The sequence below is a fragment of the Sminthopsis crassicaudata genome, chromosome 5 (assembly GCF_048593235.1).
Source record: "Sminthopsis crassicaudata isolate SCR6 chromosome 5, ASM4859323v1, whole genome shotgun sequence".
NCBI lineage: Eukaryota > Metazoa > Chordata > Mammalia > Dasyuromorphia > Dasyuridae > Sminthopsis > Sminthopsis crassicaudata.
In genome coordinates, this window is record NC_133621.1 from 288,356,201 (window position 1) to 288,373,633 (window position 17,433).

Genomic DNA, 17,433 nt, shown 5'->3' on the forward strand with positions numbered 1-17,433 from the left:
CAAATGGGGGAGTATGATTTGTAAAACTGGAGGGGACATCCAAACTGATGAGAACTCAGAGACATTGACAAAATCAGGGCTTTATAAATGTTTACTAATTGATTGACTTGGCATTTGAAGCCTTTCAGGATGGGTTTTATGTTATCTCCCCGTTACGTGTTATACATTCTGGACAAACGGACCTATTTTCTGCCTCTTATACAATATATTATTTCTTGCCTCTTTCAGTCCCTCATGCCTACAATGCATTCTCTCGCCTCAAAGAATGCCAAGGCCACAGCGAGATGGGATGTCAGAAACCATTTCCAACCCCTTTATTTTATAGAGAGAAAAAAAAAAAAAACAACTGAGAATCATTCCGTGAAAACGGAGTGGTATTTTCAAAATAATTCAAGTTATTACTATTATTTGTGCCTCTCTGACCAATCTTTTCATGATTTTCTTGCATCTCTTTCATTTCTTCCCCCATTTTCCACTACTGCTATGATTTCTTTCTTTAACCTTTCCAGGAATTCCTGTTGTATATAGGTCCGATTAGCAGTTTTCTTTGAGGCTTTATTTGTGGCTTTTTTTTCTTCACATTATTGTCTCCCTCTCCTCTGCCACTAAAGGAGTTTCCATGGCCCAGTTTGATGTGGCTGTTCGAACTTTGTGTTAAAATCAGGTTCTGTTCACCTGGGGTGGGGGGGCCTGGCGCCAAGCTTCAGGTTTTTTCGTGCTGCTGCTTTCGGAGCTAGTTCTGAGGGTTTGCATGCTGGTGGTAAGGATGTTACCACTTCCGGAACCACAACCTAAAACTTGCCCAACTTGTCATGATTCTAATACAAACATAGCTTGGGTTTACACGGCACCCCTCCTAACAAGGAACTCCAATAGAGATGATTTCCTGGCTCATTTATTTCTGATAATCATATAATCCCTTGAGGTTTCCAAATTCTGGTAGTTTTCCTTTTGCAGAGGAAACCTGGAGATGTGAGCAAAGGGCCAGAGTGAGGAAATCCTGGCATGAGTTACTCTGATTGGAATGGAGGAAGCAGGCGGGGCAAGATTGGGTAAGGACAGACATGAAAACAAGGTGAAGAAGGTTAGTAAAAAGGTTTACGCTTGACTTAGTAAAAGAGAACATTCTAGCATGGGCTACAGAGCCATGGGGTTGAGGCCAGGGGAACTAAGAGCAAATCACAGTTCTGCTATTGTGAGTCATTGGGCACTTCTGCGCTCTGTGCCTCAGTTTCCCCATCTGTAAAGTGAGTTGCATAGATGCATGCCCTCTAAGGTCCCCTGCAGCACTCTCTAGGTCCGTGGTTTTAGGCCATTTAATCACCCCTGCCTCAGTTTCCCCATCTGTAAAATGAGGGCGTTGCATAGATGCATGCCCTCTAAGGTCCCCTGCAGCACTCTCTAGGTCCATGGTTTTAGGCCATTTAATCACCCCTGCCTCAGTTTCCCCATCTGTACAATGAGGGGGTTGCATAGATGCACTGCAGCGCTAGCTTTAGAAGCAGCAAATCCTAGGCAAGCTCTTCCCGGGCCTTTCTCCCTCCCTCCGGGCCCCGCCCCTTTCCCCCTACTCGCTCCCGTCCCTCCCAGGGAAAGGGCCCCGCCCCGTGCGAGCGCTTCCGTCCCCCCACGTGACGTCTCTCCCGCGGCCCCGCCCCTCGGTCATGGCGGCGCCCAGAGTCCGGGTGCGCACGTGAGCGAGGACCCCCCGCGGCGTTAGGGTCTCGGAGGCTGTCTCCGCCCTCGGCTCGCCCGCCCCCTTCCCGCCAGCCCCACTTCTCGGTCCGCGGACCCTGCCGGCGCCCGCAGCCATGAAGCCGAAACCCTTTGCCCACAAGACGGAGAACACGTACCGGGTGAGTACGGGGCCCTGACCGGCCTGGGCCGGGGCCGAGGCGGCGATCTCGGGCGGGAGCGGGGCTGGGGGCTGCTCCGAGGCCTGCGAAAGGCTGCGGCGCAGCCGGGCCCGGGCGGGGGCGGGGAGAGGCGCGCGGCCTCAGCCTCCTTCTCGGGAATGAGGGAGGGGCGGGCGCGGATCCCCCGGGAGCCCGCAGCCCCGATCGGCGCGTCCCTGCCTCGCGCGCGGCGCTTCCTCCGCCTCAGTTTCCCCTCTCAGAGAACCGAGGGCCCAGCCTCCCCGCTGGCCAAGGGCGTCCTGTCCTTCCCGGCCGCTCCTTAGTTCCCTTCCCACCTATCCTGCTCGGGTTCCTGCCGGGCACCCTAAGCCCCTGGCCCGGGGAGCTTCCAGCCGCCGGGCGGGAGCCTCGGCGGGGGCCGCCCCAGCCCGCGGCGCCTTCCGGATCCCGCCTCGGAGCATCCTCCCGGCTCCCTGCCGCCCCCCTGGTGGCCCTGCCCTCCGGGGCCCTCCGTCTAACGGGGACCCCGCCGGGCTCCTCCCGAGCCGCGGGCCGGATGTTTGGGGAACGTCCCCGGGGTGGGAGCGCTTGTCATTCCGCCTGAAAGTAAAAGCGGTCCTGCCGCAGCACTCCGACCTCTGCTGCGGATGCTTAAGCCCGCCTCGCTCGTCTCGTCCGCGCGGCCCGGAGACCCGGCCGCTGTCATCCGTACTGATGACGGCGGGACTCCGCAGCTGGCGGTTACCTGGCGCCGGGAGGTGCGCCGAGCGCCGTGCGGGGCTCGTTCCCCTCCCCTCCCCTCCCGTCTGGGAAGTAGCCGCTCTTACCCTTACTTAATAATTTAATAACATAATTAAAATTATATGGAGAAACGTCAGAAATCTCTCATTTCCCCGTACAGTCTTGGAAGTAGCTGCTCCTGTGATTATTTAATAATAATAGCATTTATATGGAGGTTTGCAAAGCGCTTTAGAAATACCTGACTTCCTGCATAATCTTGGGCGGAGCTGCCCTTGTGATTATTGAATAATAATAGCATTTATATGGAGATTTTTATTTGCAAAATAAATATTTATATTTGCAAAGTGTTTTTCAGATGTCTCAATTTTTTTATGTGTATATTTTAAGTTTTTATTTACCAGATATATGCATGGGTAATTTTACAGCATTGACCCTTGCCATACCTTCTGTTCTAATTCAGATGTCTCAATTTTTTTACCCCTCCCCCCAGTCTGGAAAGTAGCTGCTCTTATGATTATTTAATAATAGTAGCTTTCTATGGAGAAGGCTTGTAAAGTGCTTTAGAAACATCTCATTCACCCGCAAGCCTGGAAGGAGCTGCTCTTGTGATTGTTGAATAATAATAGAATTTACATGGAGCCGATTTGCAAAGTGTTTTACCGACGTCTCTTTTTTCTTTTTCCCCTCCACCCCCCAGTCTGGGAAGTAGCTGCTCTTATGATCATTTAATAATAGCTTTCTTTCTTTTTTTTTTTTTTTTTTTTTTTTTTTTAAATAAAGGTTTACAAAGCACTTTAGAAATATCTCATTTTTATTGCACAATCTTGGAACTAGCTGCTCTTATAATTATGTATTAATAGTCGAATTTATAAAGAGATTTACAAAGCGCTTTAGGAATATTATCTCTGTATTGGTCAACCTGCCATCTGGGGGGGGGAAGGAGGGGAAAAATTAGAACAAAAGGTTTGGCAATGGTCAAGGTTGTAAAATTACCCATGTGTATATCTGGTAAATAAAAACTATTAATAAAAAAACTATCTCCTCCCCCACCCTTTTGTCACCCTTCTCCCTTCACAGTCTTGGAGGTAGGAGCTTTTATGTTTAATGAATAACAATAGCATTTGTATAGAGAAGGTTTGCAAAATGTCTCATTTAATTTTCCAAGCTCTTTTATCATCATCATTATTATATATATATATATATATATATATGTATATAAGCTTTTATCATATCATTTTATACATATATATATAAGCTCTTTTATCATCATCATTATTGATAATAATGATAGCTAGAATTTATATAGTACTTTAAGGATTACAGAATGCTTTAGAAATACCTCACTTTATCCTTTGTCTTGGGACATAGGAGGTTTTATGAGTGTCATGTGAGAGTAGCTAGTATTTATATAATGTTTTAAAGTTTACAAAACTCTTTATGAATATTATCTCATTTTATTGTCTACAAACTTGGAAGATAGGTGCTATTGGTAACCCTATTTTACCAGTGAGGAAACTGAGATTGAAAGAGGTTAGGGGGCAGCTAGGTGGCACAGTGGATAGAGCACCAGTCCTGAATTCAGGAGGACCCGAGTTCAAATCTGGTCTCAGACACTTAACACTTCCTAGCTGTGTGACCCTGGGCAAGTCACTTAACCCCAGCCTCAGGGGGAAAAAAAAGAAAGAGGTTAAAGGTCACCTGTCTAAAAAGTGTTGGAGATGGATTTGGCCTTGGGACTTCCTGAGTCCAAGTTGCTTGCTCTGTCCACCAGACCACGGTGCCTTCCTTAAAGCAGGGGATTTTTAGACAAGTAAAATTCATGAAAGCAAACCCATGTATGTAATCCTAGTAGCCCAAACTCATGTGGTGTACTTCCTAATGGTTTAATGTATCTGCGACCATCCTGTCTGCTTTCCGTTTTCAGTTTCTTACATTTGCTGAGCGACTTGGGAATGTTAATATCGATATCATCCATCGGATTGATCGGACTGCCAGTTATGACGAGGTAAGAAAGCCATCTATGACAAATGTTTTCGTTATTGAAGGGTTTTTAAGAAAGATTCCTGCTGGTGTGTGTGTGGAAGAGTTTTCAGGTTGATTATATTTTGACCAAGTATAATGCAAGATGGTCATTACTTCAGAGCTTATGAATTAAATTCCCCAAGAGCCTACCTAACTGCTTCCTCTGGCTTCTCGTCTCTTGCCCTCCTCTTTTACTTCTCCTTGGGGAAACTTTTGCTGTCTGAGTTTTAATTCCAAACCTCTAAAAATGCCTTCCCTAGCCTGACCCCAGAAGGCTGGACTAGAGTTCTTTTCCAAAATCAAATGAACTGCCATAGTATGTTCTCTGTTACCAATGTCTTTTTGAAAAAATATTTCCCTTTTTTGATTACAAATTTAGCAGTTATCTACAAATAATAACTTTTTCAATGTCCAGAGAACAAGAAAGGAGATTGTATAGGAAACCACAAACTTGTTATCTTCAATTTCTTTTTAAAAATACACATTAAATTCAGCATACTAGTAACCACATACCCATTGTAACATTTTCAGTACAAAGATAGGTTTAAATATTTCAATGATAGAATTTTTTTTGTATTGTTAATACATCCCTTCACTATCTCCCTTCCTCCAAAGAATGTCCTCCCTTATAACAAATATAATGAAGCAGAACAAGTCAGTACTTCAGCTGTGTCCAAAGATGTGTTTCATATTCTGCCTCTCCAGTCCATCCTCTGCCAAGAGGCAGGAAGTGTGATTGACTGCTGTCAACCCTGGGCAGTCTTAATTGGACACACTTGGTCTTTCCTTTATATCACTGTGATCAGTGTATTCATTGTCCTCCTGGTCTTGCTTATATCACTCAGTAAATATCTGTTCTAAATATCTGTTCCTGCAGGTCTTTGCAGGTTTTTCTGAATCCCTTCACTAGAAGCCTAGGATTACAATTGTGGAAGGGAAGTAATTCACGTAGAATCCCATTTGGAGGAAGGGGCAGATCCTGGATTGGATCCCAGCGAGGCTTTGTAAGCCTTATGCATCTTCCTTTGACTTTTTTGTAATTTTGATTCTGCAACTTGTGTGGTGTGCATAATTCTTAGTCAGAAGATAGCATTGGGAAACTAAAGCCAAAGATGGAGGTGTTTGGTGCAGGATCATTAAAAGCACCACATGATTTTCTTTTAAAGGAATTTTAATTTAAAATTCAGTTTAATTTTAAAAATTTTAATTTAAATTTTTTTGTATTTGAAATGTCTAAAAAGATCATAGCCATACACAGAGCAGAACATCCAAAAGAATTCTGTATGAAATGGTAAATCTATTTCATTCTTTTCACTTTTTTAAAGTAATTTTTAAAAAAGTAATTTTTATGTAATTCAAAATTATTCTGCTTTTCTGTTTGTCAGCATTTCTGAAATGTACATTTTTTAAAAATGCTATTTTTCCCCCAAATACGTGTTAAAACAATCTCTTTTTTTTATGTTTCATATTCCAAATTCTATCCCTCCTTCCTTCCCTTCTCCCTCAGTGCCCTTTGCAGACCATTCAGAGTTGATGGGATACTTGTTAGATCTAATGGATCTAACACCATTAGAATGTTAGCACCACGTCATCCGCAAATTGCTCCTAATTACCCACTTAAATTGACTCTTGTATGTTTCTCTTGATCCTTGAATTTATGTTGTGTTTCCAAGTCCTCTGTTCATTCAAGGTTTGTTTCTCCTTTTAGATGATATATCCTGTCTTTCAGGATAATTTATTTTTATTTGTAATCTTGTATCTTTTCCTTTTTAGAATGCTTTATATTCCGAACTCTCATTTTTAGTAGAAGCTGCTAAGTCATATGTGTTTCTCACTGATTCCATGGTACTTGAACAGTGTCTATCTGGATATTTGTTAGTTTTTCCTTTGATTTGGGAGTTTGGATTTTGGCTGTGATATTCCTGCGACTTTAACTTTGGAGATGCTTTTCAGGCAGACTGGTGATTTCTTTCCATCTTTTTCTTTCCTCCTGGTTCTAATAGATCTGGACAGTTTCCTTTTATGATTTCTTAAAATAAAGTGTCTGGTTTTGTTTTTAAATTTTTTTTTTTGCTTTTTGCATATGGTTTTTAGGGAGTTTGTCAGGCAAATTTTAGGGGTTAGGGTGTATTGATAATGTGGGAACTTGACTTTCCTGGAGATAGTGGTTGAGGAAGAAAATGCCATAATTCTTTACGTCATCTGTGTAAGTATGATAGTTAAATCCATGAGAGCTGATGAAATCACAGAGAGAGACAGACAGATGTGGATGTATGCATGAGGACTGAGAACAAACCATCAGGTTTAACAATTAAGAAATCATTACTAACTTCAGATAGAGTAGTTTCAGTGGAGGAATGAGTGAGAGGAAGTAGAGGCAATGACTAGTTTGTCTAGAAAAGGAAAGAAAGAGATAGAGGATGATCACTTGAGGGGCTCACAGGGTCTATCTAGTGAGGGTTTTTCAAGGATGGAGGAGCTTTGAGTACATTTGAAAGCTGTAGGGAAAGAACCAATAGATAGAAAGAGAATAGGGCATTTATATTAAAATTAAGTTATATTAATCAAATATTATATAGATTAAATCTCAGTACAAAGATAGTAGTAACTGTTGATTTTTAGCTGCTCTAAAGTTTTCCTGAACAACCTCTTTTGTATTTTTAAAATCAACAAAAAAGAAATGTGCAATTTGGAAAGACTTGCCTAAGGTATAAATCATTTTCAGTTCTTACTTGACGTGTTGCCTTTGTTACATCACTAACTGTGCTTGTATCAGAGGATTTTCACATGGCTTGTCTGACTAATGCAATATTTTGGTTTTCTAGGAGGTGGAAACCTATTTTTATGAAGGACTACAGAAATGGAGAGAATTGAACCTCACTGAGCATTTTGGTATGTTCTATTAAAGTTGCCTGATAAATTCACCAGTCATGGCAATGGATGTTTCTGTTAATAAGTAAATTACTGTATTACTATATAATAATGAGAGTAATTCCTTTCTGTCTCTCCCCTTTTAGGGAAATTTTACAAAGAAGTTGTTGGCAAGTGTCAGTCATTCAATCAGCTGGTTTACCATCAGAGTGAGATTGTCCTGAGCTTGAAATCCCACCTGCAGATCAAGCACAGCCTGGCCTATCAGCCACTTTTGGAGTAAGTGGAGGCTCTCTTTAGGCTCTCCGGTGAAGTCCCTCAAGCACAACTTGCAGATTCAAGAAAGAGGTTACCCCACCAGAGCATGAAAGCAGTCCCATCTCCCTTGGGAAGGCTCTGCAGTCTTTTAATGGAGATGGACAGGAACGTAGTGACTTATGACACAGTTCTCTTACCAAAAGTCTTTCTCAAGTCCTAGATCTGACTTTGTTCCCAAAGACTATGTCTTTGGACATTTAGTACTAACAAGTGTTATAAGCCAGAGGGTGTAGGAGTACAACTGGAAACAGACTTCTTATTAAGGCCCTCTGTGATCCTGTGACCTACAAAAGTCACAGGTCCTTGAAGTATGACAATTAATAATTATCAATGGTTTGTGAGTCAGAAACAAGAAAAATCTACTCTTTATCATGTACTATTTGAATATTAAAATAGTTGTCATTTATACAGAACATTGATTTACAGCTGTGGTAAAAATATATTTATAATATAATTATACATAATATGTTATAACATAGCTGTGTGTGTGTGTGTGTGTGTGTGTGTGTGTGTGTGTGTGTGTGTGTGTGTGTATTTTCCTAAGCATCTAGTTACTTGAGTTTTTAAAATTAACAAAAAAGGAATTTGGAAAAGCTTGACTAAAGGGTAAATCTTTTTCAGTTCATACCAGGAATGTTGCCATTTTATATCATTAACAACTGCTTGGGTTTTGATTAGAAAATCTTTTTTTTTTTTTTTTTTTTTTTTTTTTTAATTTAAATACACACGTGAATATATATGGGTGTGTATATATAATGGGCAATATATAGCATATCATAATATATAAGATACACGTATATCTTTAAATTTTCAGTGTGTGTGTGTGTGTGTGTGTGTGTGTGTGTGTATGTATGTATGGGGGTAGAGGGGAAGAGGAAGAGAGAGCTTAAAAAAACCCTCCAACTCCTAGTTCTGTGTGATAAAATTACTGAATTAATATTTTTCTTGATGTAAATAGAAAAAGCAGCACTTGTCTGATCCAATGTTTTATTTAATTTTTTTTTTTTTTTTTTTTTTGGTCAGACTGATAGGAAGAATTTTTTAATGTTTGATTAAGCACTAATTTGTAAATACTTTGATATTTGGAAGACATTTTCATATTCTTTGAGCCAGCATTCTCTCTTTCCCTTCTGCCCCCCTTTTAACTTTATTTTTCTGGGCCAGTAGGGAGGGCCAGACCTACAATTTTATGAAAATACAGAAATGAGGTTAAATTTGCCTCTACCAAGGCATATTTATCCATTTTCTGCAATTTGTAGTCTAGGAAGTTTCCTAGGGCCCCCAAAGGTTACTGACAGGCCAGGGGTCACAGAGCACTTCCCCTCTCACCTTACTGCTTATGCTCCAGATACCAGGAGATTTTGGATTCTTAGTCTTGTGACATCATTATGCCTTTTTATTATTTCCAATGCAGCCTGGTTGTTCAGTTGGCTCGGGATCTGCAGACTGACTTCTATCCAAATTTTAAAGATTTTTTCCTGGCCATCACAGCAATTCTAGAGACCCAGGACACCGAGTTGTTAGAATGGGCTTTTACTTCCCTCTCTTACCTTTACAAGTACCTCTGGAGACTTATGGTCAAGGACATGCCAAATATATACAGGTAATTTTTTCTTTGTTTTGTTTGGGCTTCCCTGGTTTTTGTTTGCCTCTGGGCTACCTCTTTAGCCGGATCTCTTATGATGGAATACTCCAAACCCTCTTCCTTTTGACATGTAACAGCATATTTTGCAATCAGTTTTAAAAAAGAACACAACAGCTGATTCTTTGACATTCTGATGTAGCCCTGAGGATCCTTTATCCCAGCTCTCACTCTCATGGTCAGATTAAGCCACTAAGCAAGGCTTTCTCTTCCCCTCTGTGTTTTGTTCCCTGAGGGGTTAGGGGGTGAGGGCCACTTGTTGGCTTGAGCCTCCATTCCACTGTGTTCTCCCCAGAGTTTACTGCCTGTGATTAGCAGGGCCCTAGGGCCATTTAACTGCTTATTAAGAATGAGCCTTTGCAAAGGACTGTTGACTAGGATGGCACATCAATGTACCGCGGGGCAAAGCTGTGTATTTATACACAAAGACATAGTGCCTACAGGAGTGGGTTCAGTCACAGTCTCCTGCTTATCTCCTCAGTCCTTGGGCAAAGGGATGGCTCTTGGAGCATTTACTGTGAGACACACCAGGTTCACTTCCCCCAGTGGCTGAGCCATGGTGCTAAATCTGTGTCTGGAGCTGTGGCTGCTGCCTCACATCCCACTGTGGAGCCCAGCCCCAGAACTTGGAGTGGTCAATATTCTGACCTTTCTAAACTCCCAGAGGTCTTAGCCATTCCCAGGACTCCCAGGCAGGGACAGTAAACTATATGGAGACAGAATCCACAGCAAGCCCATATGTCCACACGCCCAGAGGGCACTGGCGGAGGCTCCGGGAGGCCTCTCTCCCCACCAAGGACTTCCAGTACTCCTTGCCTCCTAACTGGAACATAGCTGGGCAGAAATCCAAAAAATCCCTTAATAGAACCTTTGTGCGATTCTGTGACATTGATTTTTCTGTGTTTCTCATTTGGCTTTCATGACTAAATGTGTATTTCTGCTCTCCCCAATGAGATGGATAAAAGGCCCCCTCCTTGGGGGCCTCTACTTGTCCTTGAAAGAATGTCTAATGTATTGAACAATCAGGCTATTGGTTATCAAGAATCTCTCACTTCTCTTTCAGTTTATACAGTACACTCCTGGCTCACCACAAATTACATATAAGAAATTTTGCAGCAGAAAGTTTTACATTTTTGATGAGAAAGGTAAGCTCTCTTATTTCTTTTAAGTGTTTATGAAATGGCTTATTCAAGAATAGATGCCTTCATAGACTTAGAAGCAGTTTCTGCCCCTGCTCTAAATTAGGTTCAGTTCCACATAGGCACAGGCAGGCAGTAGGGATCAGGACTGACAGCAGAAACAGCTGCCGTCAACAGGGGAAAACAGACTGGTTGGCAAGCCAGAGTGAGGGAGGAGTTGATGAGACAGCCCACGAGACAATGTAAAGGGAACAGGAGCTAGGTCCCAGTCCCCCGGACAGGGAGAGAGGAGGATGTGGATGCAGGTGGACACTGCAGGCAGGCGTTGGTGGAGGGGATGCCCTCATGAATGAGATCTTAGATCCCCAGGCACCAGGGCCCTTCTGGATCTCCCAGTCAGATGTTGGTCCTTGTGCCTTTTTCCCCATTCGGTCCCCTTGTGTCCTTGCTTCCCAGAGTAGGCTTTGTGTATTCTGGTGCAGGGTACCTCCAGGTATCAGTTTGGGGATGCATGAAATGTTTTCAGATGCATGAAATAGAATGTTTAAGACTACCAAGGAAACCAACGACAGAAATACAGTTGTCAGAATATTAAATAAGAAGGTGATAGATGGCAGCTGCATGGCCTCAGTACACTAGGAGGAGAGCCAGGCTGGAGAGCTTTTTATTTTGTCTTTGTACCCCCAGCCTCGCCCAGGGTCTGGTGGGTTATTGATGCTTAGGAAATATTGGTCCATTGGAATTCAACTGAATTTCTCCTAGGGCTTAATTCATTTCTTAGAATTCAGTGACACCATTTGGGTTTTCCTTTCATGCTTCTTCAGATTAGTAAGCACTTTTTAGTATATGAAAGACTGCTTTTGATTTAAGTCATATTTAGTCCTTTGGGTAGTTAGCTGGCTAGATAGAGCATTTACTATGTGTGTGCCAGACTCTGTGCTAACTGCCAAGAGTACAAACAAAAGCAAAATCAAACTGAGTCCCTCCCTTTGGCCTTAGAGTCTCTTTGGGGCAGATGACACCCATAAGGGTGTCACCATAAGGGTGCTGTCTAGGGGGAAGGCGAAGAGCAGGAAAGATCTGGGGTCCCATTCTGGGCAGGGCCTTGCCAACGAGGGATGCCAGGTGGCAGGCTCTAGGGGACATGGAAAGCATGTTTTCACTGAGCCCATGGCACAGCACATGCCATGTAGCGAGAGCTTAATCAGTGCTTATTGATTATGAGATAAGGAGAGTTGTAGTGCACTTTGACAGATGATTTTAGGCATGAACTCAGTTGGCGGTTAGTAATGTTAGTGTATGTTGTGCTTTGTAGTGAAAGCCACGGCATATTTGTCCCCATTATAGTTTGTAAATCATATGTAAGTATGAATCAGTGTGATTTCTTTTGAGAGGCAAGAGTGTTGCCTTATATGATGAGCTAATTGTGATTGGTGTGAATGTTCAGGTCGCAGGTCTTTTGGTCAGTGTTTCTATAAGGGTATATATACTTAGTTGTAACAATTTGAGATCATTTTTTGAACCTTTAAATATTTATTTTCCTGTGTTAAATATACCTGAAACAGTTTACACATAAAATAAGAAGTTGATTTGTTATAAGTTGTACGTTTGAATGACATTTGTTTGGGGTTTTTTTTCTCTAGGTTTCGGATCAAGACGCCCTCTTTAATTTAATGTTTCTTGACTTTGGCAAACATCCCACAAAAGTGGAAGGTGTTGGACAATTACTTTTTGAAATGTGCAAAGGAGTTAGAAATATGTTCCACTCCTGTGCATCCAAGGTAAATAAGGGAGGGGAAAGGATTGGATGGGGGGATGAAAAGAAGTAAAGAATGACTTGGGGAGTGAGGGTGAAGGGAAGTGAGAGAAGAGGCGAGCTGGAGAGGGAATTGTACTTGTTCATTACAACTTCTGGTTCTCTGATACCAGTCTCGGGCATCAAATCACTTCAGTCGCTCGCTCTGGGAATAGCCCTTTCTCTCCAGCTCTCACCTGTGGCCTTTCTGTTGGCCCTATACTCTTTTATCAGTCTGATCCCTTTTGCCTCTTTTCTTTAAAGAAATGTTTGTTTTGGCTGTTGGCCCAGATCCCAAAGGGTGTGGCAACTGGAATTCCCCCAGTCATTCTCCCAAGCACTGATAAAATATTTCTGCTTCAGAATTTTTGGTTCTCTGCCAGACTTAGGGGAAGGGAATTGAGAAATGATTCTTGATCCATAAATCAGTGAAAAGGAAGGAACTAAGGATGAGCTGGCTAACTAAAAAAAATTTGAGAATGGGAAGAGGAAAGCTATGGCAAATCTGAACAGCAGACTAAAAAGCAGAGATGTCACCTTGTCAGCAAAGATCAGTAGAGTCAAAGCTAAGGATTTTGTAGTAGCAACATGGCTGTGAGAGCTGGACCACAAGAAAGGCTGAGCCCCATGGAGTCAAGACTTTGACATTCTGGTGCTGGAGATGACTTGTGGTTTAAAAGTCCCTTGGACAACAAGATCAAATGATCAGTTCTTAGGAATCACTTCAGGCTGTTTCCTGGAAGATCCAGTACTGAAGTGAGGCTTAAATGCTTTGGTGAAACAAGGAGGAGGGGGCTGCGTTGGAAAAGACCCTGGTGTTGGGAAAGATTGAAGCAGAAGGAGAGGGCAGCAGATGAGATGAGCCAATGGTGTCATGGCAGTAATGGACATGAGCTTGGAAAGACTTTGGGAGATGGTGTGGGATAGAAGAGCCTGCTGTGCTAGGGTCCCTGGGGTCACAGAGAGTCAGACGGCAACATGCTGGGGGCGCCTGGAATCAGGAAGAGCCGAGTGCAAATTCCGCCTTAGACTCTTACTAGCTGTGTGACTCTGGGCACAGATAGTTCTGTCCATCTTAGTTCTCTGATCTGTAAAATGGGCAAAGTAGCACCTCCCTCACAGGATTATTGCAAGGTTTAAGATTAGCCATCTGCAGGTAGCTTTACCAGCTTTAAAGTTTTGATGAATGCTTCCAGTTATTGTCTGTTGTTATGTCAACTTTGGAAACAAGAGCTAAAGTATTAACGTATCCTTTGCTTTGGCTTTTCCCAGGCAGTCAGGGTAGTTCTAAGGAAGCTGGGTCCAGTTACAGAGACCAAAGCACAGTTGCCCTGGCACCTGGTGGCTGAAGCGCTCAGGCAGATGGTCAAGTCTTCAGCTGCCTATGTCTACAAGGACCATTTTGGAGTGTTTTGGGAATGCTTGCAGGTAAGCCTTTGGTCTAGAGGAATTGTCGGATGGTCTTGCCCCTGGTTTTGAGCCTTTCTTGTGTCACGTTGCTCTTTGATCTGACGCAAGTCACCGATTCCAGGCAGCTGGCTCTAAGATTGTGGGCAGGTGCTGAAGTTTGCATTGGCGGAGGGAAATTCCTCATCGAGAACTTCCCGTATCCATTAAATCACAGGGCCAAATGAAAAGAGGATTCTGTATAACTAGAGAGTTGTTTCCTTCTGTAGCAGTGATTTTTCTGGCCTATGCTGACTAAAGTTCAATATAAATTAATTTAACTAAATAATAATTAAAACTAAGCACATTGCAAATAGGGCTGTTTCGAGGGTGTCTCAGTCAATCGGTAACCAGTTAATAAACCTTTATGAAGCACCTGCCGTGTGCCAGGCCCTTTGTTAAAGCGCATAGAGCACCTGCTTCACATACATTTTCCTAAGCAAAGTGCTAGTGACCAGAGGGGCACTCCTGCCAGCCTTTGTCCTTCACTCTCCTTGGCAGGAATCGCTCCTGGAACTCCAGGACAAAATGTCCAAGTCTCGCTGCTCGGGCGGTTCGGACCAAATGGAGAGGCTGCTGCAGATCTACCTCATCCTGGTGAGACATGCCAGTGGCTCCAAAATTGGACAGCCCGAAGCAATTTGTACGGTGAGTATCCGTCCAGCCCCACTATGGATGAGCCATGGAGGGCCCTGAGTGCCAGCCTAATCCGTTCTTTGGTCTCACAGACAATATTGCAAACATTGGACATCCCCGATCTCTCCATATCTTGCCGTAAGATTCTCCTTGAAGTGATTTCTGCATTAGTCTTGGGTGAGAATGTTTCCTTGCCAGAGACCCTCATCCGGAAAACTGTGGAAAAGGTAATGGGCCTGGGATTCTGGGCCAGAGGCTGGGGGCGGCCTGAGGCTGCCCGGGGCAAGGGCACGGCCTGGGATCAGGAGATGCCCCTTGTCTTGCTGATGAGGGATGTGAGGATTTGAACCCACGTCTTCTGACCCCTTTCCACGTTTGAGGGGCCTTATAGTGGAGACATTGTGACAAGGAGGGATTCTGTTCCTGCTTCAAGTTGCTTCTGTTTTTGTCCCCATCCCACCTTGAGTGCCTAGTGTATGGTCTCCCTGACACTGTGTCCCAGCTGCTCGTGTGGGCGGAAAGGGAGCTGTGATTGGGGGGGGGGCAGGGAATGCAGATGGGCCCCCTGCTGTTAGCTTATGGCCCCAGTGTGCTCTGAGGGTTCACAGCCCAGCAGAGCTCAGGTATCTCCCCTCCTCTCAGATCACAGAGGGTGACCCCAGCACCATGGGCTGTCTCGATGGCATCGACGGGGCCGGCCCCTCTTGTTTTCTGGGCTCTCCCACGTGGCTTTTCCTGACCTTCAGCTTAATCCACTGCGGCCCCTTTGCTGATGAAGTTGCTTAATTAAGCACCTGGGGAGCCAGCAGCGACAGGTCCCTGCCAAAGGCGCAGGGCGCTGGTGTCCATCTCCTGGGGCCCTGTCTCTGGGCTCAAGAGCCCTTGGTTCTGGGCATGGTCCTTTCCCTGCCGTAGGTGTCAGAGTCCTTCGTGGGGCCTGCTTACCTCTAACTCTCTGTTTATGTTCTACAGACTTTTGAAAGTGGCTTTGAAAGACGTTTGATTTTTGATTTCTCCAGAGGGATGTTTTCCATGAAGCAGTTTGAACAGGTAGGTCAAATATAATGTTTAGAGTGAATGTCCTTAAAATGGGGTCCATAGACATTTTTAGGGGCCCATGAACTTGGATGAGAAAAAACACTACTTTTATTTTTTCTCACATTGGGTTTCCTTTGCAAGTCTTTTGTGTTTTTTATATGCATTTAAATATTATTCTGAGAAGGTGTCCTCAGATTCACCAGACAGAGTGCCCAAGGGGTCCCCGGCACAAAGCAGATGATGAGCCTCTGCTGCTCTTTTGTGTAATAATCGGATTGGTGTCCTCAGTCTTTGCCTTTGCAGCCTCTGATGGCGGGCAGGTTCCCCGGAAGGGCAAGGCCGGGGGTTCCTTTCCAGGCTGAAAGTCCCTGCCCATGCCCATGCGCTTCTTTGTCAGACATGGGGCACGTAGGCTTGGGCTTGGGAGAGCCTTGCAGAGCAGGTCGAGGCACCTCACCAGCTCTGCAGTTGATCCCTGCTGCGGGGTGCTGTGCTCCACCAGAGCGCTGCCCTCAAGGAGCTTCAGGTTGGAGGGGACAGGCCAGCAGGGGGCAGTTACTGAGGAAGGCCTGGCCCTGGGCAGCTCCAGGGCCGGAGGCTCCCCATGGGGGGGACGGCCTGAGGATTCACAACTCCTTTCGGTCCCCCCCTGGCATGGGCATCGGAGTGATCCAAGGGTCATGGCACAGTTCTCGAGAGAGCCCTCAGAAGCCTCTTGTTTTAGGAGGAAAGGGAGCCCCAGAAGGGTGAAGGGCCCTGCCAGACCATCCTGAGGAGAAAGCGTGGGCCCCAGGGAAGTGTCATTCAGCGCTGCCCCATTTGGGGACTTTCAATGTCTTCCAGCTTTTCCTGCCCACTTTGTTGGAGTATGTGGAGAACTGCTTCTTGGCCGATGACGCGGCTGCCAAGGAGGAGGCCTTGGCCATCCTGGCGAAGCTCATTCTGAACAAAGCTCCGCCGCCCACCATGGGCTCCATGGCCATTGAAAAGTACCCCCTGACTTTCAAGGCGAGGCCCTTGGGGTGAGTAGCTCTCTGGGGCCGAGATCCCCTGGACAAGATAGGGGAAGTGACATGCTTGGAGAAGCCTTCATTAGGAGGGCCCCAGGAGCAGGCTGGGCCCGAGGCCGAGGCCGGGAGGCCCACAGGGGTCTGTGGCCAGCCTAACCTCGAGCGGAGCCGGGCTCCATCGGAGAGCCTGGTCACACTTGAGGCTCCGGCTAGAGGTGTCCCAAAGCTGCGGGGGCGCCGTCTCTGGGCCTTTCGTGTTTCCGACTTAGTCATTTAGGGGGACGCCCCCCTCAGCAGGAAATTGTAAGCCAAGGCAGCTGGGGCTGTCTGACAGCACTTCCCTGGTCCCACCTCCTGCTCACTGGGCCCCGGCCCAGCCCCTCCAGGGAAAGGAGGAGGGCCCTCTTTAGTTGGGGCCTTGTGCTACAGAGTGATTGGTGGAGAGAGGGAGTTTCCACACCACATTGGGGCCCAAATGAAACCTTGGTCAGTGAGGGGGCCCTTCCGTTAAAGGGGGCTGGCGCTGTCAGAAAGGCTGCTCGGGAAGGACCCTCCTTGGTGGCCCTTAGGGCAGGCACCAGGGAGCCCCAGGGGAACCAGCTCTTTCCAGCCTTTCTAAATGTTAGGGCCTGTAAGAAGCCACTTAGAGCGGGAAGGGTCCTCCAGGCCTTCTCCTCCAACCCTTTTGTTTCACCAATGGGGAAGGAAGCCACAGCTAGGAGGCAGCAGGAGTAGGGAATGGCAGAACCAGGGCTTGGGCTTTGCTGCAGCCTTTGGCCTTGGGCATGTCTTAGTGCTACTTCTAGAAGCCTCTGCATCCCCAGGACCACCCCTCACTAAAATGGATTTCCCCCTGCTTTTCTGTCAGTGGCGTTTCTGGGGATCCCTTCTGATTCTGCCCTCACGCCAACAAAACCAG

The 17,433-nt window shown here is 45.3% G+C and overlaps 1 protein-coding gene across 1 annotated transcript in view; it reads left to right on the top strand.

Annotated features, from left to right (window-relative positions):
- Window positions 1-1,663: 1,663 nt before the first annotated feature.
- UTP20 (UTP20 small subunit processome component) overlaps window positions 1,664-17,433 on the top strand; it is a 92,673-nt gene continuing 76,903 nt past the window's right edge. The window contains exons 1-12 of the mRNA XM_074271367.1: window positions 1,664-1,856; window positions 4,522-4,602; window positions 7,445-7,511; window positions 7,637-7,769; window positions 9,223-9,411; window positions 10,514-10,595; window positions 12,233-12,370; window positions 13,657-13,812; window positions 14,332-14,478; window positions 14,559-14,693; window positions 15,439-15,516; window positions 16,348-16,526. Coding sequence (XP_074127468.1) covers window positions 1,812-1,856; window positions 4,522-4,602; window positions 7,445-7,511; window positions 7,637-7,769; window positions 9,223-9,411; window positions 10,514-10,595; window positions 12,233-12,370; window positions 13,657-13,812; window positions 14,332-14,478; window positions 14,559-14,693; window positions 15,439-15,516; window positions 16,348-16,526 — 1,430 coding nt within the window. The 5' untranslated portion in view covers window positions 1,664-1,811. The remainder of the gene's footprint in view (window positions 1,857-4,521; window positions 4,603-7,444; window positions 7,512-7,636; window positions 7,770-9,222; window positions 9,412-10,513; window positions 10,596-12,232; window positions 12,371-13,656; window positions 13,813-14,331; window positions 14,479-14,558; window positions 14,694-15,438; window positions 15,517-16,347; window positions 16,527-17,433) is intronic.